This window comes from Benincasa hispida, chromosome 7 (assembly GCF_027475165.1).
Source record: "Benincasa hispida cultivar pf3 chromosome 7, pf3_genome.v1.1, whole genome shotgun sequence".
Lineage (NCBI taxonomy): Eukaryota > Viridiplantae > Streptophyta > Magnoliopsida > Cucurbitales > Cucurbitaceae > Benincasa > Benincasa hispida.
In genome coordinates, this window is record NC_143484.1 from 7,689,163 (window position 1) to 7,710,260 (window position 21,098).

At 33.8% G+C, this 21,098-nt stretch overlaps 1 protein-coding gene across 3 annotated transcripts in view; it reads left to right on the forward strand.

Annotated features, from left to right (window-relative positions):
• The window catches only part of MAD1 (mitotic checkpoint family protein), a 42,585-nt gene that overhangs the window by 5,732 nt on the left and 15,755 nt on the right, over positions 1 to 21,098 (forward strand). For all 3 annotated transcript variants that reach the window (XM_039020610.2, XM_090315726.1, XM_090315725.1), the window contains 6 exons: positions 1,443 to 1,603; positions 11,908 to 12,105; positions 12,240 to 12,332; positions 16,585 to 16,701; positions 17,298 to 17,545; positions 17,868 to 18,039. In XM_039020610.2, coding sequence (XP_038876538.2) covers positions 1,443 to 1,603; positions 11,908 to 12,105; positions 12,240 to 12,332; positions 16,585 to 16,701; positions 17,298 to 17,545; positions 17,868 to 18,039 — 989 coding nt within the window. The remainder of the gene's footprint in view (positions 1 to 1,442; positions 1,604 to 11,907; positions 12,106 to 12,239; positions 12,333 to 16,584; positions 16,702 to 17,297; positions 17,546 to 17,867; positions 18,040 to 21,098) is intronic.

The window sequence follows — 21,098 nt, forward strand, 5'->3', positions numbered from 1 at the left end:
CAATGTGTCTTCGTTCCATTTATCAACCATTGTAGCATGGGTGTGGCAAATTGTTGGTCAAGCAGAGCATATTTTAGGTCCTCGAAATATTCAACCAACCATTGTAGCATGGGGTGGCTAATGAAGATGAAGAATGATCAATTCTTGGCAGCTTTTGTGATTTGTCTTCTAACCTCTATATTTGTGGTCTATTTCAATGGTATAGTGTTTATGTTCAGTAGTAACAGTTGAGCGTAGAGCAGTGGGCAGAATAATCTGGTTGTTGGGAAAGTGAAGTGGCATGGATCATGACTGATGGCCGGTGGCAAGGGAGGATGTGGGGAGAGGAGTGGGAAAGGTGTAAAACATCCAGCATCCATCCGTCCTTTGAATGATGGAGTTAAGTTGCTGGTTTAACTCTTAAAAGAAATAATTAAAAAAGATCTTTGAAGCTATGAGGGGAAATTCTTGACCTTTTCTTCCAAGTTTAGTCTTTAGGCCAGTAGCTCAGGAGTTCATATTGTACATCGTTGGAATTGGTCATAGCTTCAGCAGTTTTGTGGTGGTTGGATCTTACTTGTGTTAAACTTTCACCTAATTTCAGTGACTGTTTTTCTGTTTGATCAGTGTTTTAAAAAGCCCTCCCGGGCGCATGCCTAGGCTCAAGGCGCAAGTCTTGTGCCTCGCCTTCTCACAAAATAAGGTGCGCCTCAAGTGCGCTCCTTCTATGAAGTCCCAAGGTTCAAAGTCTTGGGCTTTGGGGCTTTTCTATTATTTTCGAAAAATTGTAATAATCAGGGGTTATTCTTGTCAATTAACTAAAAATATCAAATTTACTTTGCCTACATGCAATTTTCTTCTGTTTAAGGATCTTTTTTTTCCTCCATATTTTCACTTCAGGCATGCTTTCTCTTCTTAATGTACTATTTTTATATGTAGTGCGCCTCACAAAAAAAACCGCACTTGTTTTTTGTGCCTTGTGCTTGAACTCCAGAAGACTATTGTGTTTTATTGCACCTTGAGCTTTAAAGAATATTGTGTTCGATCAAGCATTGTTCTTGAATGTTTTATTCAGGCTTTTGTATTTTACGGGATTTTTGTTTGTTTGTTTTCACTCTAACAATTTTTTCCTTTTCATTTATTAATGAAAAGTTTTTTTTTCTTTTTTAAAAAAGATTTAAATGGCTATGAAATCTTTCAGCTTGATTTCCATATTTATCGGATGGTATTTACCTCATGCTGAATGGTTTTTTGGGTTTGTTTTGATCATTTAGTTTGGCTGCTATCTATTTTTGTTTTTAGTTCTTTGCTGGTTTCTTTCTAGGTTAGTTATTTCGAGTTCCTTGTAATTTTTCATTTGATCCATGAAAGATCTTTCCTGAAAAAAAAATCCTTACAGTTATCAATATTTGTTATAAATTTTTTTTTCTTGCTGATTTGAGTTGTCATTGTAATTGCCACAGAATCAGAGAGAAAAAAATTTCTGGATCAGTTATTATACACAGAGCAAGAACTTGCAGCTGCAAGGGGACGTGAAAAAGTTTTGCAAGAGCAATTAATAAAAGAAGTTAATGATTCTGGGGAACGATTGAAGAAGCAAATGCAAATAAGCAGTGAACTGGAGGTACATTATTTGAATTTCAGTCCTATAACTAAATATATTTATTTCCTACCTGGGTTGGCCCTTATTGAACGCTTTCTCTTCTCACTTTAGTTATTGGATTTTTTTTTCTTTGTTTTGTTTTGTTTTTTTTTTTTTTGTTATCAAGAAACAAAATTTTCATTATTAATAGATGAAAAGTGTATATAACAAAACAAAACACATTTTAATCCTAACAAACCTTATATACGCTTTTTTGAAAAAGAAAACAAAACTTTTCATTGGAAAAATGAAGAGACTAATTTTTCAGTAAAATAGAGGAAGATAAAAAATCTGAAATACAATGTAAAATCTCCATATGAGCAAAACCTTATAATCCTAACAAACCCAAAAAAAAAAAAAAAACAGAAATATATCCCACTGCTTAAAGATCACAAGAACTTTAAAGCCAATGCCAAACGAAAGACCAATGAGCAACTGAGAACAATAATCCTTGAGTATGTTGGGGAAACCAATAAACTGGAAATTGAGATAAACCAAGATCAAACCAATGTGGGAGTAAGAGATCTTGAATAAATGAGTTTCCAGAGGAAACCCACAAATCATACCAAAGCGCTATTCAGCTGCCCGATGCAAACTTGAAAACTGCTATAGAAACATAATTTCTTTAAAGCAAAATGGTTAGTCGAAGTCTCAAGAACAAGAGACTTCGCAAAATTAAGCCCAACCCTAAACATAGCCATCGAGCTGGACCTTAATTGATGAAGAACAAGATGAGATTGATTTCATCTGCAAACCATGTTTTTCATTCAAACAAGAGAATTTGGCAGGAATAGTGTGTGACTTATCTACTTGAACATTTTCACCATTCTGAAATAAAGGGTGGTGTTGACAAATCCCCACAAACCAACAGGCAAAAGAGAAGCCCAACTAGTGTACATTTGAGTAGGCTATAATTAAAAAAAAAAAATGAAGTAAAGGACCAAGTAAAAGAAAAAAGCGTCACTAAATCCCAAAAAGTATCCATGTTAGTTTCTTGACCACAAAACATTCTCGCGTTTCTTTCAAACCAAAGTCTCCAAAGGAAGGAAAAAACATTGTTGGACCAAAGGGTATTCGCCGGAGCCGTGAGCCGAGGGCCTTTTAATATGCTAAAGAAGGGTCGGAGATGTTTTTGCTTGTGCTTAAGGGCCTCAGGCTACAATTATAAAATTAGCTTGTGCTCTCGATTTTCGTGAGACCTTGTTGTTCCGACTAAGCTGTTTGCCTTTGTGAATATAAGGAGAAAGCCAGGGTAATTGTTAGTAGTGATTTTGTTGGTCTTGTGGAGGAATTTGGGGAGTTTGATTGGAATTTTCAATTGGCAGCTAAAGGTACACGATTGACTTTTTCAAGGGGTTGTGTCACCATGTTGGATGCGGCTCCATTTTTAAGAACAAAGCATTTTATTTCAGAAATCGCAGAATGGTGTGGAGGTTTGGCCGAGGAAGATGAGAGAGAGATGGAGAAGTATTAGGTGGAGGATGTTTGCTTTAAACTAAAGGGGACGCAAATGGCTTTATTGTGGTGGTGTGCTACATCAATCATGCTAACTTTTCTTTTTTGATCAAGTTTGCCGTGGCTGGAGGGAAAGGCGAGCGCATCGAGCAGCTTGGGTTAGCAATTCTTCCAGGAAGGTAGGATAAGTACGTCTGATCATGTCCAATTCGTAACAACCTCATCAGAACGACCAAAAGGAGGAGAGTCTATGAAGCTGAAGTGTTCTCTCTCCCAGAAGAAAATCGAACCTAGTTGCATTGTTAGACCTAACCGTAGCTATCGTCGCCGTTGGAACCATCCTAGTCGTCGCTTTCGTCAGGTTTCTTGCTCTATCGCTATCACCGAACGTTGTCGCCCAGTCATTGTCCCTTACTTCAATTATTGAAGTTTGTGGTCTCCAATTTTGCAAAATTCCTTCCCATTCGCCAAAGGTTGCTTTAAAAAGTTTCTTCAAAATCAGAATCCACATGCAGTTTTAATTCAAGAGAAAAATTGGATTTGATACAAGTAGTTCTATAGGGAAATTGATTTATTGAAGAATTTCGCACCTATTGCATTGAAATATCAGAACTTTTCTCTTTTGATACAAGAATTTCTATAGGGTTATTCCCATTTATTGTCCCATGATGGGAATCAATTTCTAGTTGCATTTAGTTCACTATTAGATGATAGAGAGAGTATTTTTATCCGGCTTTATATGCGTAAATTATTTTGTACTTCTTACAAAGAAGTATTGGATCTTAAACAGGCTATCAAGGAGCTCCTAGATTTTGAATCCTCTCACTATCTCTGACCGACGTAAAGTAATGTGCTTGCTTAAGAAGGTCATTCAAACATGTCCGCAAGACCTCAAAGAAAGTTGGTTTTTGCATTAGGATATCATCTAAAGCTAAAGTGATGTGAGGCTTTTCTTCCTTAATGGAGAGCAGAACTTGTCAGCTTTTATGGGAATAATCAAGTATCCATCTTACAACCGCATATTTTTAGATCAAATTTTCTTGGATCGAAATGTTTCACTTTCCTATGAAGAGGTGGTGAAGTCTAAGTTCTTGGAGACATTTGAAAGTAGAGATTTATTCAATTTCCCTAAAATGTTGTCAAAATTCCCTTTAAATAGACCCAAAGGGAAGTGGTGGTTACACACCTAACTACCTAACTAAACCTAAACCCAAGGCCCCTTTAAATAGACCCAAAGGGGAGGGTGTTTTCATACCTAAACTAAAAATAAAACAAACTAAAAATATAAAATAATACAGTTGGCTAATTACAAAAATTATCTAAAATATCCTTACATCAACTCAACCCCCTGAGAATTAAACTCGCCCTCGAGTTTATGATGAAAGTTTAAACTCATTAGAGGCATAGTAGGGAAAGATATCAACAATGTTGAATGTGTTGCTAATGTTTATGGATGTAGGTATATCTACTCGAAAGGCATTGTCACGGAATTTGTCTAGTATTGTGAATGGTCCAAATTTTTGGTTGGCTAATTTGGATGAACTTCTAGCTGGTAGTCTTGATTTCTTGATTACACCATGTCTAGATCTCCAGGTTGAAAAAGTTTGATGTAGCCTAAAGGAGATAAAAGAAGAATTCTCTCCAAGAATCAAGATTATTGATCTTTTATTAGAATGAATAATGTATTTCATACCAGAGGGGAAAATTCCTATTTATAGAGTTTTGCTACAAGTGGGGTAAAAAGGAAATTAACCTAGAATATTACCTAATTACCCAATTAACCCCTATTCTTCTTACATCATTCTACCCCTCCAAAAAGAAACTTGAGAAGAAAACAATTATGAAACAAATAAGGAATGAAATAAACTTGCTCAACGGAGTATGACCAAACCAACCTCCTACATTTTGAACAAAAATATTATGGTCAAAGGTATAAATTCGAGACAAAAAATTTAATATTGCCACCAAAAGATGAACTTCTCCATTGGGCATAAACTCAAAAAAGATGTTTTCTTCAAGCTCATTCAAAACCGTATTCAAAGGATCAATCACTAAAAAACCACATTCAAAGGAAAATCTTCCAAGAATCACATCTTCTTTATCATTCGCTTCAAGTTCTTTGACAGTTTGATGATCCATTTCCACCGTAATCAGTGTGTCGTTGTTCTTGTTCGATATTTACTTAGTGCTTGATACTTCTTTTTCATCTTCTTCGTTGGTTGGATTTTTTTCTTCATTTGAAACTATTTCCAAATCAATATCTTCAAATTCTTGTTTTTCTTCAATTTTTTCTTCAAGATTTTCTATTTGAAAATTTTCCAATCGTGATTCTTTTGTTTTTTCTTCGGTATATGAAATTTTCTTCAATCCGTTCTTTTCCTCTCAATATCTTCAAATTCTTGTTTTGATCAATATGTTGAGATTTTCTATTTGAATGAACAATCGTGATTCTTTTGTTTTTTCTTCGGTATATGAAATCAATCCGTTCTTGAACTCTTGCAAATGAATTGATAGTTGATCAATATGTTGAGTCATTTTCCCCAATGAACGTTGGATTTCTTTTGTTGTTTTCTTTATTTCCTCCAATGCTACAGGATCTAAGTAGTCATTTTATTGGATTCTTGAATATGTTTTAATCTCATGAGGGGTATAGGACTCATCCATTGATTCTCTTGAATCAATCTTTCTTGATCGTGTTTCATAACCAAGAGTAATTTTGAGTCTTGAACATTTTTCTTGGGCTGTAAAAATTATTCTTGATGATTCTTGAGTTCATCTAACTCCCAATCTTTACGCTGATATCTTGAAACATGGGTTCGATTGGATCTTCGGGCCCTTTTCCAATTTTGTTGCCTTCTTATTCCGTCCCAAACTGTCCTTGATACATCATCAGAATCATTAGAATCACTAGAATCAAATTTCCAATGTGGATAATGATAGAATCTTTGAGAAAATCGAGCGTGGATAAAATTAGTATGTTGAAATTCTTCTTCGGAATCACTTGAGTCAGAATTCCAGCACTCTTTTTTGAAGTAAATTTTATTTTCTTGCCCATATCAATTGTTGTATTTTTTCTTGGATGCCTTCTTTGGTCAGTAATAGTCCATTCTTGCAAAATCTTGAAAAATCTTTGGTTTCTTCTTTCTTTTTTAGAATTTCAAGGGTTCCCTCTAATTAGATGTGTGTTATTTGGCAACAAGCACAACTCACGAAGCTCCCTCTTGTGATCAACGTCGCCAAGAGTTTATCGGTCTTCCACCGACGGTAGTCAATCTTGGCCCAGGCGGTCGCTTTGATACCAAATGATGTAGCCTAAAGGAGATAAAAGGAGAATTCTCTCCAAGAATCAAGATTGTTGATCAATGTATTTCATACAAGAGGGAAAAGTTCCTGTTTATAGAGTTTTGCTACAAGTGAGGGTAAAAAGGGAATTAACCTAGAATATTACCTAATTACCCAATTAACCCCTATTCTTCTTACATCAAAGTTGCTTTTGACGATTCATGGAGTGTGAAGAGTTGGCTACTTCCACATCAAGGGAGGGAAGGGTCAATAAGTTTGCTGGTGTTTTTGCCAGCCATTAGGCTCAACTTCGTGGCTACTCTGATTCCAGTTTGGTGAAGTCTAAGTTCTTGGAGAAATCTGAAAGTAGAGTTTTATTCAATTGCCCTAAAACATTGACAAAATTCTCTTTAAATAGACCCAAAGGGAAAGGATGGTTACACATCTAACTACCTAACTAAACCTAAACCCAAGTCCCCTTTAAATAGATCCAAAGGGTAATGGTGTTTTCGCACCTAAACTAAAAGTATAAAATTAGTTGGCTAATTACAAAATTGTCTAAAATATCCCTACATCAAGAGGCCATTGAAGTTTCATATCAAATTGATCAAGCTTTCGACGAGAAGGTCAACAAAATGGGTTTAAGATGTGTATCTGTTGTTGTCTCGTGTACAACTAGATCAATGTTATCGTCTAATGCAATCAAAGCTATTTTTTTTTTTTTTTTTTGAAATTTTGGTTTGAAAGGATTTAGAGAATTTTTGTGATAAGGCTTTGATGCTTGGTTCGATGAGAGTTTGCTTGTCTCAAGGCTTCCTTTCATGGTTGAGAATTTGTCTAATCTTTTTGGATCAAAATTTTATCCTACTTCAACTATCAAGTGATTTTGCCTAATGACCCACTCATCCTCTTGAATATTGATGTAGCCAAAATGAGAGTTTTATTCAAATGATTCAAATATAATGAATACAAAAGAGGGGTTCTCTATTTATAGAGAATGAAGTGTGGGATAGGGTCACTAATTCAAAACTTACTAAATTACCCCAATTCCTATAACATCATATTCTATCCCTCCCAAAAGAAATTCCTCCTCGAGTCTTAAAAAGTTTGAATGAATATAGTGGGCGAGTCATTGTTGCAAGAATACTTCTTTCGATGATTGCAAAATACTTTCACTGAAAATTGCCTTTCAAGATCATGAACATGCCAAAGCTTCCAAATTAGTGACACCTCCAAAGATGTTGAAAATTGGAGTAGAAGAACCTGGAAATTAATATCCTCTTCCTTGAAAACTACAAAGCTAAATTGATAAACTAGTGTAGCCTAATATCCTCGGGTCACTTCTTTAAAATAGATGGGTTGGGCCTGATCGATGAAGTAAAATCCTTTGTTTGCAAATCTTCCATCGTTGTCTTCCTTGCGTGTTTCTATAACAAGCCTGGCTTTCCTTCCTTCACAAAATGAATCAATTGCAAATTATACATTTTTCTCAATTTTCTACTTAGATTTTTCATTCAAAAGTGGTTGCACAAACCTTGATTTCGAAATGATTTTACTGACTTCATCTCTATAGAGAATTTCTTCTTCGTTTTCAGTATTGCCATCTTTGATTTTCAAATTTTCGATCGACTATTCTTCCTCATCCGATTCAAACCGTGCAGCCTCGATGTCAACTCCTTCAATTCTTTCTTTTTCGCCTAATATGGCCTTCACACTTGTGTTCCATATCTCAGCTTGTTTGCTTTCAATTCTTTCATACACAAGTATCGAATCTCTTGGCCTTTCTTTTTTGTTTGTTTCTAGTATATTTTCACACCTTGTTTGATTGAATTCTTGATCTTCTTGAGTGCTTAAATATAGTTCTTGAAGGTTTCTTGGAAAATCTTGAAGATTATAATTATGACCTTTCTTGAATTTCGTAGTAATAATTCTCTTCTTCACTTGATGAATCAGAATTTTGCAACATATACCCCCCTCGGTTTTCTTGAGGTGGAAATCTTGATTGAGACAAATTTCTTGAAGTTGGAATCTTGCTCGGTCTATGTTCTTGATATGGAACTTCAACAATGGTCTTTCCTAGGTTTCTTGTAGGTTCAAATCTTTCAATAGGGGTTCGGTTTTCTAGTTTCTCCTTGTTCACGCCTGAATCTTGTGATTCTTGAATTCGAATACCACCTCCGTGATGCCGATTAGTCTGTTCTTGATAGTCTTCCACGGCTTGGATGTCCAATCGCAGCAAGACTTGGGCCAACATGGAACGGATTTCTCCAATTTCCCCCTTCATGATGAATGATTTCTCAATTGAAGGCAAATGGGCTTCCACGACTTTAGTTGATGACGGTGCTTCTGCGTCCATAATGTTTCAAGATCCAAAAGGAATGAGCATTGGATCGGCACTCTGATACCACTTGATGTAGCCTAAATGAGAGTTTTATTCAAATGATTCAAATCTAATGAATACAAGAGAGAGGTTCTCTATTTATAGAGAATGAAGTGTGGGATAGGGTAACTAATTCTAAACTTACAAAATTACCCCAATTCCTATTACATCAAATATGCTTCTTATTAACCATCCGTTCAAGAATTAGAAAGCGATCATGTGGATCTTCATCATCGAAGCCTACTTTTGGCTCATTTGGAATGAATGGAATCATTGTATTCGTATCTTTGAAGATAGAGAAACGGAGTTTACTCAATTTTTTGATCACCTTTTGTATGCATCTCTTTCATGGTGTAAATTGACTTCCTCTTTTTGTGATTACGATCTTACATCTTTTATATCACAGTTGCATTATGTAATCCCTCACAACATTTGTTTCCCTTTTGTAATTTCATACTATCAATAAAATTATGATCGAATGTTTCTCATAAAAAAAAAAGCTTCCTCATGGCCTTCTTCTTTCATGCATTCTGTTGATTAGTCTATTCAAGATCTTTGCCTGAATTTGATTGCTTTTATATTTCCAACTTAATTATCTATGTAATTTTCTTTTGTTATCATCGTATCTTAGTAATTTCAACATTAGCCTCTTTTCATTTCTTCAGTGAAAAGTTTTGGGTTTTATTTTATTTCATTTATTTATTTATTTAAATGTTCCTAAGTTTGGCTTTTTTATTGGTTAGAATGTGTTGTGGTTGAATTATTGCAACTTCCAGTTCACTTCTTCTTTTAGAAGAAATTTAAGGATGATTTTGGTGTCACTTCACTTATCCAAATTTGGATATCTTTAGGATGACATTTTGAATACTCTGTTTGGCCTTCCACGAAGGGAAAAAGATTGTGAAAGTCCCTGCCGACATCGACAAAAAAGGTTGGATGGTTTTCTGGGAAATGGTAAATGGTTTCCTCTCATTTCTCGAGAGCAAGATGCATTCTGAGTCTAAATCTTTTCACTTTTCAGCAGTTGAAAGTGGTAGGAAATTCTCAGGTTGAGGTTTCTTCTTTTTTGGGTAAGAAAAGAAAAGGAAGTGGAGGATTTAGATATTAACTCCATTTTGGTGGCGCCTTGTTTGCTTGCTTATTACTCTTGGAAGGAATTTCAGTTTTCCTTAGAAGATTATTTTGTCCAAAGTTCATCTTAGAATCCAATTATGGATCATAAGGCTTTAGTAAAGATTGACAATGATTATTCAAATTTGAGCGTTGGTCTTATAAGAATCACTCTCTTCCAGAGGTTATTAAAAGTTATGGAGATTGGCTATCAATTAAAAACTTAAAATTAGAACACCGGAAGAATTCCGTCTTTGAAGCTGTAGGGCAAAATTTAGGTAGGTCGGTTACCATTGCCTCCCAAATTCTCAATTTCATAGACTGTTCAGCTGCCCTACTTGAAGTTAACAAAAATATTTGTGGATTCATTCTAATAGAAGTTAATAATGTTCAGGATGGTATTATTAGTAACTTCTCTCTTTGTTTTGGTGATATAGCTTTCCGTGGACACTCCAAGTTCAAATAATCCTTCATGGCAATATATCATTCAAAGACTTCAAAATTGTTGGATTTAAAGAGTTAAAAAAGGTAATGGAAGATGTTATTTTGTCAAATAAAGACGAATTTCCAGTAGAAGATGACAAGCATTCGAAAGGGATTCAACATAATTTTTCATCTACTCAGCCTACAGTGAGTACAAGCCAAGATACATGACAGCCTTCCCTTTTCATCATTCTCATAAGAAACAGGTCTCCATTATCCCCGAATGCTCATAGGGTAATTCTAATGCTCTAGAAGAATCTTGTACCCGTTCTTGATGTCTTCTTCACATTTGACAGCTTCTCATACTGACGTTGAAAAGCAACATCAGTCTTGGATCATACCATGCCTTTTAAGCTGTCAATGTAAATTATGGTTTATATTTATGAGACATAATTCTCCTAATTAGTATTTTCCTTTTCTGTATTTTCCTTTCTTGTACTTTTTCCTTTCTACTATTTTCCTTTCTTGTATTCTTGATGTCTATTTATTCTCTCGTTCATCTTTGTAAAGATTAGCTGATTATGCTGATTATTCAATAAAATATACAAAACAACATAGGGATTTCATTATTTCTATCTGGGTTTGACATTTAATATTTGAAGGGTATCTAATCCCCTTTCTCCTAAAGTAGCTTTATCCTCAGTTGACTATGATGAGGAATCAATTGTTACTGTAAGTAGTGTGGAAGATGAACTCCTTATAGAAGACCTAGAGCAATAGGAATTACAAATCATATCTTTTCAAGGGAAGATAATGAGTCACTTAGATCAGAACCAATCTCAATAGTAACACTAGTGTCTTCTCCTTCGATGCTTAACAAATTCTTTCTTTGATTAAGATTTGTGGTCTCCAGTTGTGGGCAATTCCTCCTAGATCTCCAGGAGTTGCAACTTAAAGTGTTCACCTTGTTCGACTAGAACTGTTATATTTTAATGGATTTTTCAAGGTATTTTATTTGATTGTCGGCGATTCTTAAAGTCCCATTCGATTTGGGGTCTTATTTTCTTCTCATGGTGACATTTTTCGAGTTTTTTGGCCTACTGCAGTACAGTTTTGTTAGTTTTCTTTTGGGTTTGATGTTTGCTCTATTTGGTCTATATGTTGTGGTTCCATATATCTCCTAGCTTCTTCGGAGTGTTTTTTTTTTCCCAAGCTTATTAGTGCTTTTCAGTTGTAGGCTTTTCACGTCTTACTATTATTATTATTTTTCTTTAAAGGAAACAAACTTTTCTTTGATATAGTGAAAAGAGTCCAAAGCTTAATTTACAATGATACATAACTTAACACAAAATGAAAACAAGATTTGCTCTGTTTGGGCTAGCTTCTTCAGAGTGCTTTTTTCCCCAAGCTTTTTGATGCTTCTCAGTTGTAGACTTTCCATGTCTTATTTGGTTTGTTCTCATCGTCAACTATAGTCGTCGCTTATATTTATTCTCATAATTTTGTAGTTTGGAGCATTAGTCTCTTTTCATTATATCACTGAAAATTTTGTCTCCATTTCAAAGTGTTCTTGATTAAAAAAGGATTAAAAAGGGCTTTCTTGATACTCTTTTAATATCTTGCTTTGTGAATTTAGGTAAAGTTGCAAAATGAATCAAATCTTCGGATGAAAGCTGAGTCTTCAATTGCATTGTCAGAAGAGAAAGCTAGACTCTTAGAAGATAAATTAAACCATCTTTCTGAAAGCATAGAAAGAGAAAAGAAGCGTCTTCATACTGAGCTTGCACAATTAAAAGGAGAATCAAAACTTTCTGTTTCAAGGATAAACGCAGATGTAATTGCAACTTGTTAAACTCATTCCGTGAAAGAAATTCTTGCTGAGAATACAAACTTCTCTTATAAAATGTCAAGCAATATTTGTTTGATTATCACTATACTGTTTAACTTGTCTTGATTTATCTTTTGTAGCTGGAAAAGATGGTTTGCAGAGCTAGTAATGCTGAGAAGGAATCTGAGCTACTAAAAGAGCAGTTGGAAGACTTGAAGAAACAACTCAATGAGGTCTGTAGCCTTCGTGAGTATGTGGGTTTGGTTTTTAGAGAGAATTTTACTAAGATGTCTGATTCCCTATTTCTTATTCTGCCTTTGTGCAATTCAACATCTCTCTTTTATGTCTTTATATTGTGAGTATCCATTATTTATTTATTTATTTATTTATTTTTCTGAAAAGGTACAAAAGTTTTCATTATTGTAATTTTTATTGTGTATTCTGTATAAAAATATTGGTTGGTGGTTTTTCTCCTATATAAGAAGATCTTGTAGTTGTTTTAGATTAGTAAGAAGATATAAAATGATATTATTCTTCTTTCCAAAATTTAAGTTGGTGTCAAAGCGGGCTTAACTTTAAAAAAAACCTTAAAAATTTCTAACCATCACTACAAACCCTAGCCACCATCGGATCCCTAGACATTGACATCAACAATGCACTCTTCTTTGGGATTGGAGCCCATGTATTCGCAAATGGTCTTAATTGGAATGCTTTTATGTTTTTTTGAAATGGAAATGAGCCTCTTCATTAATAAAATGAAATGAGACTAATGCTCAAAGTATAAGAGAATTATACAAAGAGCAAAAATCCCAAAGGATTAAAACGTAGGCTAAAATTCAACCCATAACAAAGAGTAGCAAGAACAAACGAAATCAACATAAACCAAGACTAGATAAAATAGAACGAACAATTACAGAAAATACTCAAGCTAAATTAACTAGAGGAGAGCTGATCCGAGAAGCAATTTGCTAGCAATCTTGGAAAGTGAAATCTCGCCAGTTTAAGAATAGGTCCTGAAAAGAGTAGTCTTCAAAATCCTAACTTAATGTGCACCAAAAGAGGAAGCATTTCGACAAGCAGTTTCATGGCAAACCAACTCGATATATGAATGAAGGTTACAAAGCTCCCAAAATAGAACAATCAACAATGCTCCAACTATTTAGCAACCCCAAAGTAACAACTTCCACTGCGGCTTCCTCTTTTTTTCCTTATAAGAATCAATTATCATTTTTGAATTTTGGGCGAATAAGTTGAAACAAATTCTAACAAGGAGGGGAGGACCAACCCAAGATTAAATCACATTCTTCAACAATAGACTTCAAATGTGCTGAGATTTCTGAAGGATGTAGTGGAGAGAAACAAGTAGCACCCATCATATTATCTTTCAGATCAACTTCATTATGAAACAAAGCATTGGAATCCACCTCAAAATTATCCCCTTGCACTGGTTCATCATGATCAACTCCATTCTCAGAGCCATATGAATCCTTATTGCTAACATTTGTAGGAGAATCATTATCTTATTCAGACTTCCTTTTCAAGAAGAATCTGAAGGAAGGCATGGTGTACCTCTCAAAAATTGAACCTTTGAATTAGGGAAAACAGAGTGTTTGAATTGTTGAGTTAGTGGGGGAAGAGTAATTGATCTCTTGGAAAAAGCAGGGACATGAACTTGGACGAACACACTTCTAACAAATCCAGGTTGCTGACTATAACACTTGACTTGAGGATGGGTCTTTTCTTTTTGTTAGCAATGGCCGGAATCTGTGCTCTGACACAACAATTCTTCAACAAAACTGAATTTTTAATCACTGCACTTGCCTTGAATTTGGGCCTCTGGAAATGTGTTTGGGATAAGGCTTAAACAACTTCGAACAACTTTGCGAAACAGGGGGAAGATAAGGAGGTGCATTGAGAGAAGAAGCACAATTTACATCCTTTGAAGGAATGAGGGGGAAGCTTTGACGTTGCTATGCAGACTATCTTCTTTTTTTTGGAGAGGTAGCTTCTTGAGAAGGGGAAATTGAACCGGCCGGAATAATTTTATCTAAAACTAAAATAGGGTTATCAGAACTTTCACCAACTTGGGTGACTTTAAAGGACTTTGTAGACAAGTGGCCGCCAATTTCCGCTCCCTTCCTTAGAGACGCTTCTTTACTATTGCAGCTTTCAAGCACACCTTCATTTCCTCCCCTTCTTTTGACTTTGTGGGACAATTGAGACAGGAGAATGTATCAAAAAGGATTTCAACAACTGAGCATCTTCCTTTGGACGGTATCTATAGGACTCCTCGAAAAGCTTGACATATTTTGAATGGAGGCAAGGAAGGCCATATCAGGATTTGGGAAACTACAATCAATTGGAATGCTTTTATGTTACAATCTTAAATTAATTTTGCATTACATTTATTTTATTACTTTTTTTCTTTCTTGTCTCCCCTCATAGGGTTCTTGTATTTGAGCGTTAGTCCCTTTTCATTCCATCAATGAAAAGTGCCTACTTGTTTTCTTTAAAAAAGATTCCTTTTCTGCTCCTCATCTTTCAAATTTCAAAATATCTCATCTATTATTTCTGATTTTGATGTTCCGATCTATTGGTATTAGAAAAGGTACTCGAACTTGTAATAAACATCCGATTGCCAATTACATCTCATATTCCAAATTATCAAATAGTCATAAACCTTTCGTGTCTAGGATAGACAAATTATTTGTTTCAAAGAATATACAAGTCTTAGAGGATCCAAATTGAAAACTAGTAGTTGTGGAGAAAATGAATGCCAGATAAAGTGGTACTTGGGAAATAACAAACTTGCTAAAAGATGAGAAGATTGTGGGATGTAGATGGGTGTTTATAGTAAAGTGTAATCCTGATGGTAGTATTGAAAGATACAAGACTAGATTAGTAGCCAAAGACTTCACTCAAACTTATGGGATTGACTATCAAGAGACGTCTGCTCTAGTTGCAAAAATTAACTCCACCATTAGATTGGTCACTTCGTCAACTAGATGTTAAGAATGTCTTTCTCAACAATAATTTAGAATTTGAAACGGAACTAGGAAATAGTAAAGTTTTCTGATTAAAAAAATCATTGTATGGTCTCAAGCAGTTTCAAAGAGCTTGGTTTAAAAATGTTTTGGAAAAGTAGTTACTAGGTGTGGATACCGTCATAGTTATTTTCTTTAAACACTCGGGGAATAATAAAACTGCTATTTTAATTGTGTATGTTGATGATATTATTCTCACAAGTGATGATGAGAAAGATTAGTTTATCTTAAGAACAAACTTGCAAGTGAGTTTTAGATCAAAGACTTGAGAGCCTTGAAATACTTTTTAGGGATGAAGTTTGCAAGATCTAAGAAAGGTATCTCTGTTAGTCAAAGGAAATGTTATTGACTTACTTTAAGAGACAAGTTTACTTGGTTTTCGAACAGTAGAAACTCTTATTGAATCGAATTTGAAATTACAAGCTGCAAAGGTTGAACAAGTAAGAACAAAGACAAAACTAAAGACTTGTGGGTAGACTGATCTATTTATCTCATACATGTCCATATATCGCATTTGCAGTAAGTATGTTGAGTCAATTCATGCATTCACTTGCAACCATTCATTTTGGAGCAGTGTATAGCATCTTGAGATATTTGAAAGGACTCCAGGTAAAAGCATATTATTTTAGAAACATAACAATCTTCAAGTTAAAGTGTATACTGATGCAGATTGGGCTGAAAGTAGTGTTGATAGAAGATGTACTTCTGGTTTTTGTTCGTTTGTTGAAGGGAATCTAGTTACATGTTATAGTAAAGAACAAAATATAGTAGCCAAAAGCAGTGCTAAAGTAGAATTTAAAGCCTTAGCACCTAGAATTTGTGAAGATATATGGATTGATAGGATACTTGAACAATTGAAATTGTCTCAAAAGACTCCCATATGGATCTATTGTGATAACAAAGCTTCCATCACCATTACTCATCATCCGGTCCTACATGATAGAACAATACATTGAAGTTGATAAGTATTTCTTAAAAGAGAAGATTGATGGGGGTGATATATGCAACAACAGAACAAACCACTGATATGTTAACTAAAGGTTTTCAAAAAGGCAATTTGATAATTTTATCGACAAGCTAGCTATGGAAGATATCTACAAACTAGCTTGAGGGGGAGTGTTGGATTTTCTTGTATCTTTTGTAATTTTTATTGTGTATTCTCTATATATTTAATATTTAGGTTTGTAATATCCATTTCCTTATTAGTTTGTGGTCTTTCTTCTATATAAGAAGACCTTGTAGTTGTTTTAGATAAGTAGGAAGAAATATAATAATATTATTCTTTTTTCCTAAATTTAAGTAAAAGTTGAATTTTTTATACTTAACAGGTGAAACAATGGACAAGTAAATTCCTTATTTAATCAGTTTCTTTTGTTCATCATTTTCTAATAGTATTATGACCAATGTTTTTATATTTCATGGTGGTATCGTTACTTTCCAGTGTTTATGCCAGAAGACTGAACTAGAGAAGAAATTAACTTCTTTCACAGTCAACGAAGGTACTGGCAAGGAAAGCAATATTTTGATTAAGCATCTGCAAGAAGAGCTCAGGAACTATGTAGGGTTTTCTTCTTCTTCTTTGATAGTTAATCTTAATGTTTACAATAAGTTAGCTTCTCGCTTTCTTATAAAGTAGAAAAACTTGCATGCGATGATATTATTTATTGTGACAGACAAATTTGGAATGTTGATTTTTTGGGGCATTTGCTTGTAAATCTTTAGTTAACGTTCTTGAGTTTAAGTTTGCTCCTTGTAATTAATTTGGCATGCAAATGTACAAAAAAGTCTATCTTTTTGCTCTACAATGATTAATGCTAATGATTTTGCAGTTAAAGCTAAATTCTTTTTGCCACCATTATTTTAACAAAGAAGATTTAGAAGTTCAAACTAAATGAAAACTCTCCAAAGGTGATCCTTAATTTTAAGGTTATAGATTAGTTTAAATTGGAAATATACTACATCAAATAATTTGATGAAATAGAATAACTATAATAGATAATTTCTAAATTATGCAACATATGATAACTAACCGTAAGGATTTATCTTCAGTAAAAATTACATCTTTTTCTTTAAAACATATATGCAATATCCACGTTATTTTCCAACTACTATATAAATGTGTATATATATGTTTGTTCTTGGCTCTTTTCCTAGGAATCTGAAGTGAGAGAAGCTAGGAAGTTGAAATCATCACTTGGTGATATTGGATTATTGAAGGAGAAGCTATTAGAAGAAAAGGCCAGAAGGGAGAGAGCAGAATCAGAGTTGTCTAAATTAGAAGACATTCAATTAAGTGTAAAGAATCTAGAGGATGAATTGACACGCAGAGAATTGTTGATTAAGGACATTCCTGGCATTACAACTTACGAAGATATACCAATTAAGATTTCTTCTCTCCAAAAGTAAGTGAGTGGGTTTATTTTCAATTATTGTCAAGCATCTCCATCTTCTGGTGCTTCGTTCACTTAGTCCAATTTTATTTAATGTGTTGCTTAGTTTGTGATAAAAATGATGCGGCATAAATCTTCCTATGTAGAAGAAAGACCAATTGCAGGTAAGGGAAGAAAAAAAAGCGTAAACATCTCATGATTACTGTAGCTATTATTGGAGTAAATATGGATCGCCAAATTCATTAGAAGTGGGGCTCTTCAAATTTTTTTCCCTTGTAATCTTTTCCTTTTCTCAATATCTTTATTAGCTTCGTTTTGCCATTCTCTAAACCAGGGAGGTACTTGATAACATGATAAAGATGGGTGAGGTGAATGCTCGCTTGAAACAATTGGAAGTAGCACTGGATGCAGCTCAAATTGATAAACGAAAGGCAGAAAGTGAGGCTACACTTGTAAAGGAAAAGATTGACGCATTAAAGTTGGAAGTTAAGCAGAATGAATTGCTTGTAAGTTTTTGTTCAGTTACCTTTCAACCTTGTACTTGGTATATTAACAGGAGCGTCAGTAGATAGCATGAATAGTTTGTAAGTGATGCACACAAGTGAAAGTAATCCCTCAAAGTGTTTATTTCAAAAAATACAAAGGACTGCCATATTTATAGACATGGGAGAACAGGAACTTGGTAAATCAATATTACAACTGACTGCGCTGGTAAGTAAGTCTTAGCTACCTTTAATCAAGTACTAACACAAGAAATTAAAGAAATGAAACTATCCGGCCGAAGATTAATCAACAAAAAAAGAAAGCCTAAACAAGATTGGCAAGAAAGGCCAAGAAAATCAAGATGTTTCTATCGGTAAGATTTTATTCACTTTTTTTGTTTATCCTTTTCTTTTTCCAAATTAAATTAAAGATATCACACAATTTTTCGGTGGTGAAATGATAAATAACAAAAAAATAAGAGAAAAATCAATCATGAGTTGTGTTTCCTTTCTGTAGGTTTTTGCTAACCTAATATCAATACTAAATTAAATTCTTACAAGGTCTTTTTTTTTTTTTTTTTTTTTTGTGTTTTTTGCATTCATTATCTTGTTTTAAATATGTCATTTCATCGTATAATTAATGATGAGAGGCTCTATTGAAACAATTTTTTTTTTTTTTTTTTCATGAATATATGTCAATTTCTATCTTTATAGACATTTTAATAAGATATATGAAGTTAAGAGTCTCTTGAGCATTTATCTAAAGGGATTGGAATTCCCATAGCGGAAGCATATGAATGCATTCGTGTCGTAGTTTTTCGTTTTACGGAACTTAAGAAAATAGAGGACGAGAAACAAGGATAAACGATATAAATCCTAAGCATGCTTTCTACTTTAAATTACAGTGAGGGGAAAGGGAAATGATATATTAACCCTTGAATAACCATTCTTCTCAATTTCCCTTCTGGTGAATGCTCACGAACAGTGAGATCTACTCCTTCAAACACAGATCTTCTCTCAAATGCAGCAACCTCGACACCGGTAGTAATGGGATACCACTACAATGATTACCTTGTTATTCTCAAGGTGAGAATCAAGCAAAGTTTGGTGGGTTTGCTTGATTAATTTTGGTGAAAAGGGTGAAGAAGTTTTGTTGAAAGAAATTGTACAGATGAAGGAGATGAATGTTTTTTTCCTTGTAATGAACCTTTCCCCTTCCCTTAACTTCTCTCCACACCTATGAGAGATAACTCCCACAACGTGGAAAATTAACTCCCTGGGAGTTATTAATTTGAATTTCAAAAATTCAAATTTAATTTAGTTTAAGGGTTGTTTTTAAATATAGGAAAATAAACCAAAATATTTACAAATAATAGCAAAATATCACCGTCTACCTGTGATAGATTGTTATAGACAACAATAGATTACTATCAGATAGACACAGATAGATTGTGATATTTTGCTATTATTTGTAAATATTTTTAGCAGTTTTGTCATTTAAAATAATTTTCCTTAATTTAATTATATTACATTAATATATTTAAATGCAACCATATATTATATCCCATATAATATATAACATTTTATTATATCACATATAATATAACCTTTAATTTATATTCTCGCATATAACCTATAGTATTAAAATGAATCATAATCATGTTAATTTTAATCTATAGTTTATATATGAATCATATTCATATAATTAATATTTGAATCATGTTCAAATATTTATTTCTCTCGTAAAATTTTATATTATAATGTATCAACATACATAATATTAGTTGTATCTCATACAATTAATTATCTTTAATTAATTTGAACAATTCAAATTAATCCAAAATTAATTTGATTCTCATTAATCTTTATTGAGCTAACAAGGGGACCTCATGGACCTATAGATTGAAGCTCCAATGATACTAGATTAGTTAATTAAACTCTTTAATTTAGTTAATCTTCATTTATAACTACTGGTCACTCTACTAAAGACCAACAACTGCACTCTTCGCACTGTAGATATATTTCTGTGTCCATTAGATATAATCAATCAATAGCGCGTTGACCCTTTATAAATTGCTCGTAAGTACAACTAAGTCGAAATTGTCGTTTTACCCTTGTAGTTCTATATCTAACTCCTTAAATACCATTGATCTCTCTAATGAACAATTAGTCATAGTCCAACTATAACTGAATCCCTCTTGGGCTAGGAGAGGGTATAGTGCCATATTGTTTAAGACCCAGAATCAGTCATTTAAGGAGCAATTTATCTACTTACCTTAACAACGAAAAAGAGTGAATTCCTTCTTGTGTAGCTGTGTTCCCAGCTCCCTAATCAGACGAATCCCCAAAATGGTAGGCATATTGAGTCGACAAATTTGGCAACTCTCACCCATACAGATCAAAGGACCGCCCTCATAAGCAGTAGTTTACAACTCACTCAGGATTAAGGTCAAGTCACGTATGGTCATTCTGGTGAAATGTAAGTTTATTCTAGTAACAGTGTTATAAAAAAAGACTATTCATTTCGTGGTCTGGTCTTATACAAACTCTTTACATAGAATACCTCCGCTTACATGTCTACACATGAATGATCAAAATCAGATCATTTGTAACACTTTACAACAATTGTAACAACTACAAAAAGGGTCGTATCCGTAGTGTCACCCTTATCCATCTACTACAAACCATTTAGGTTATTACTTAAACATGATCCACATATATGTCACCACATACATGTTTAAACTACATGAAATAACCTAGGATCTTAGTTTATTAGATTTAGTTAATGCACGTATAAAATAACATTTATTTTATTAATAACAATTTGTTTATACAAATTTACAAACTACAAGAATATTAGGACACCAATCCCACCAATCTCCCACTTTTCCTAAAGCTAGTGGAGTGAAGTGTACAATACAAATAGAATATACAATACAATAAACTAGTGCATACACTATATCCGGTAACACTGTCTCCCTTTATTTTGTCAATAAAAAGTTTCGGATCTTGTTAAAAAAGAAGAAGAAAAATAAACTAAAGAAAAAGAAGATTCAACATAAGTTGGATTGTAACTCGAGTGT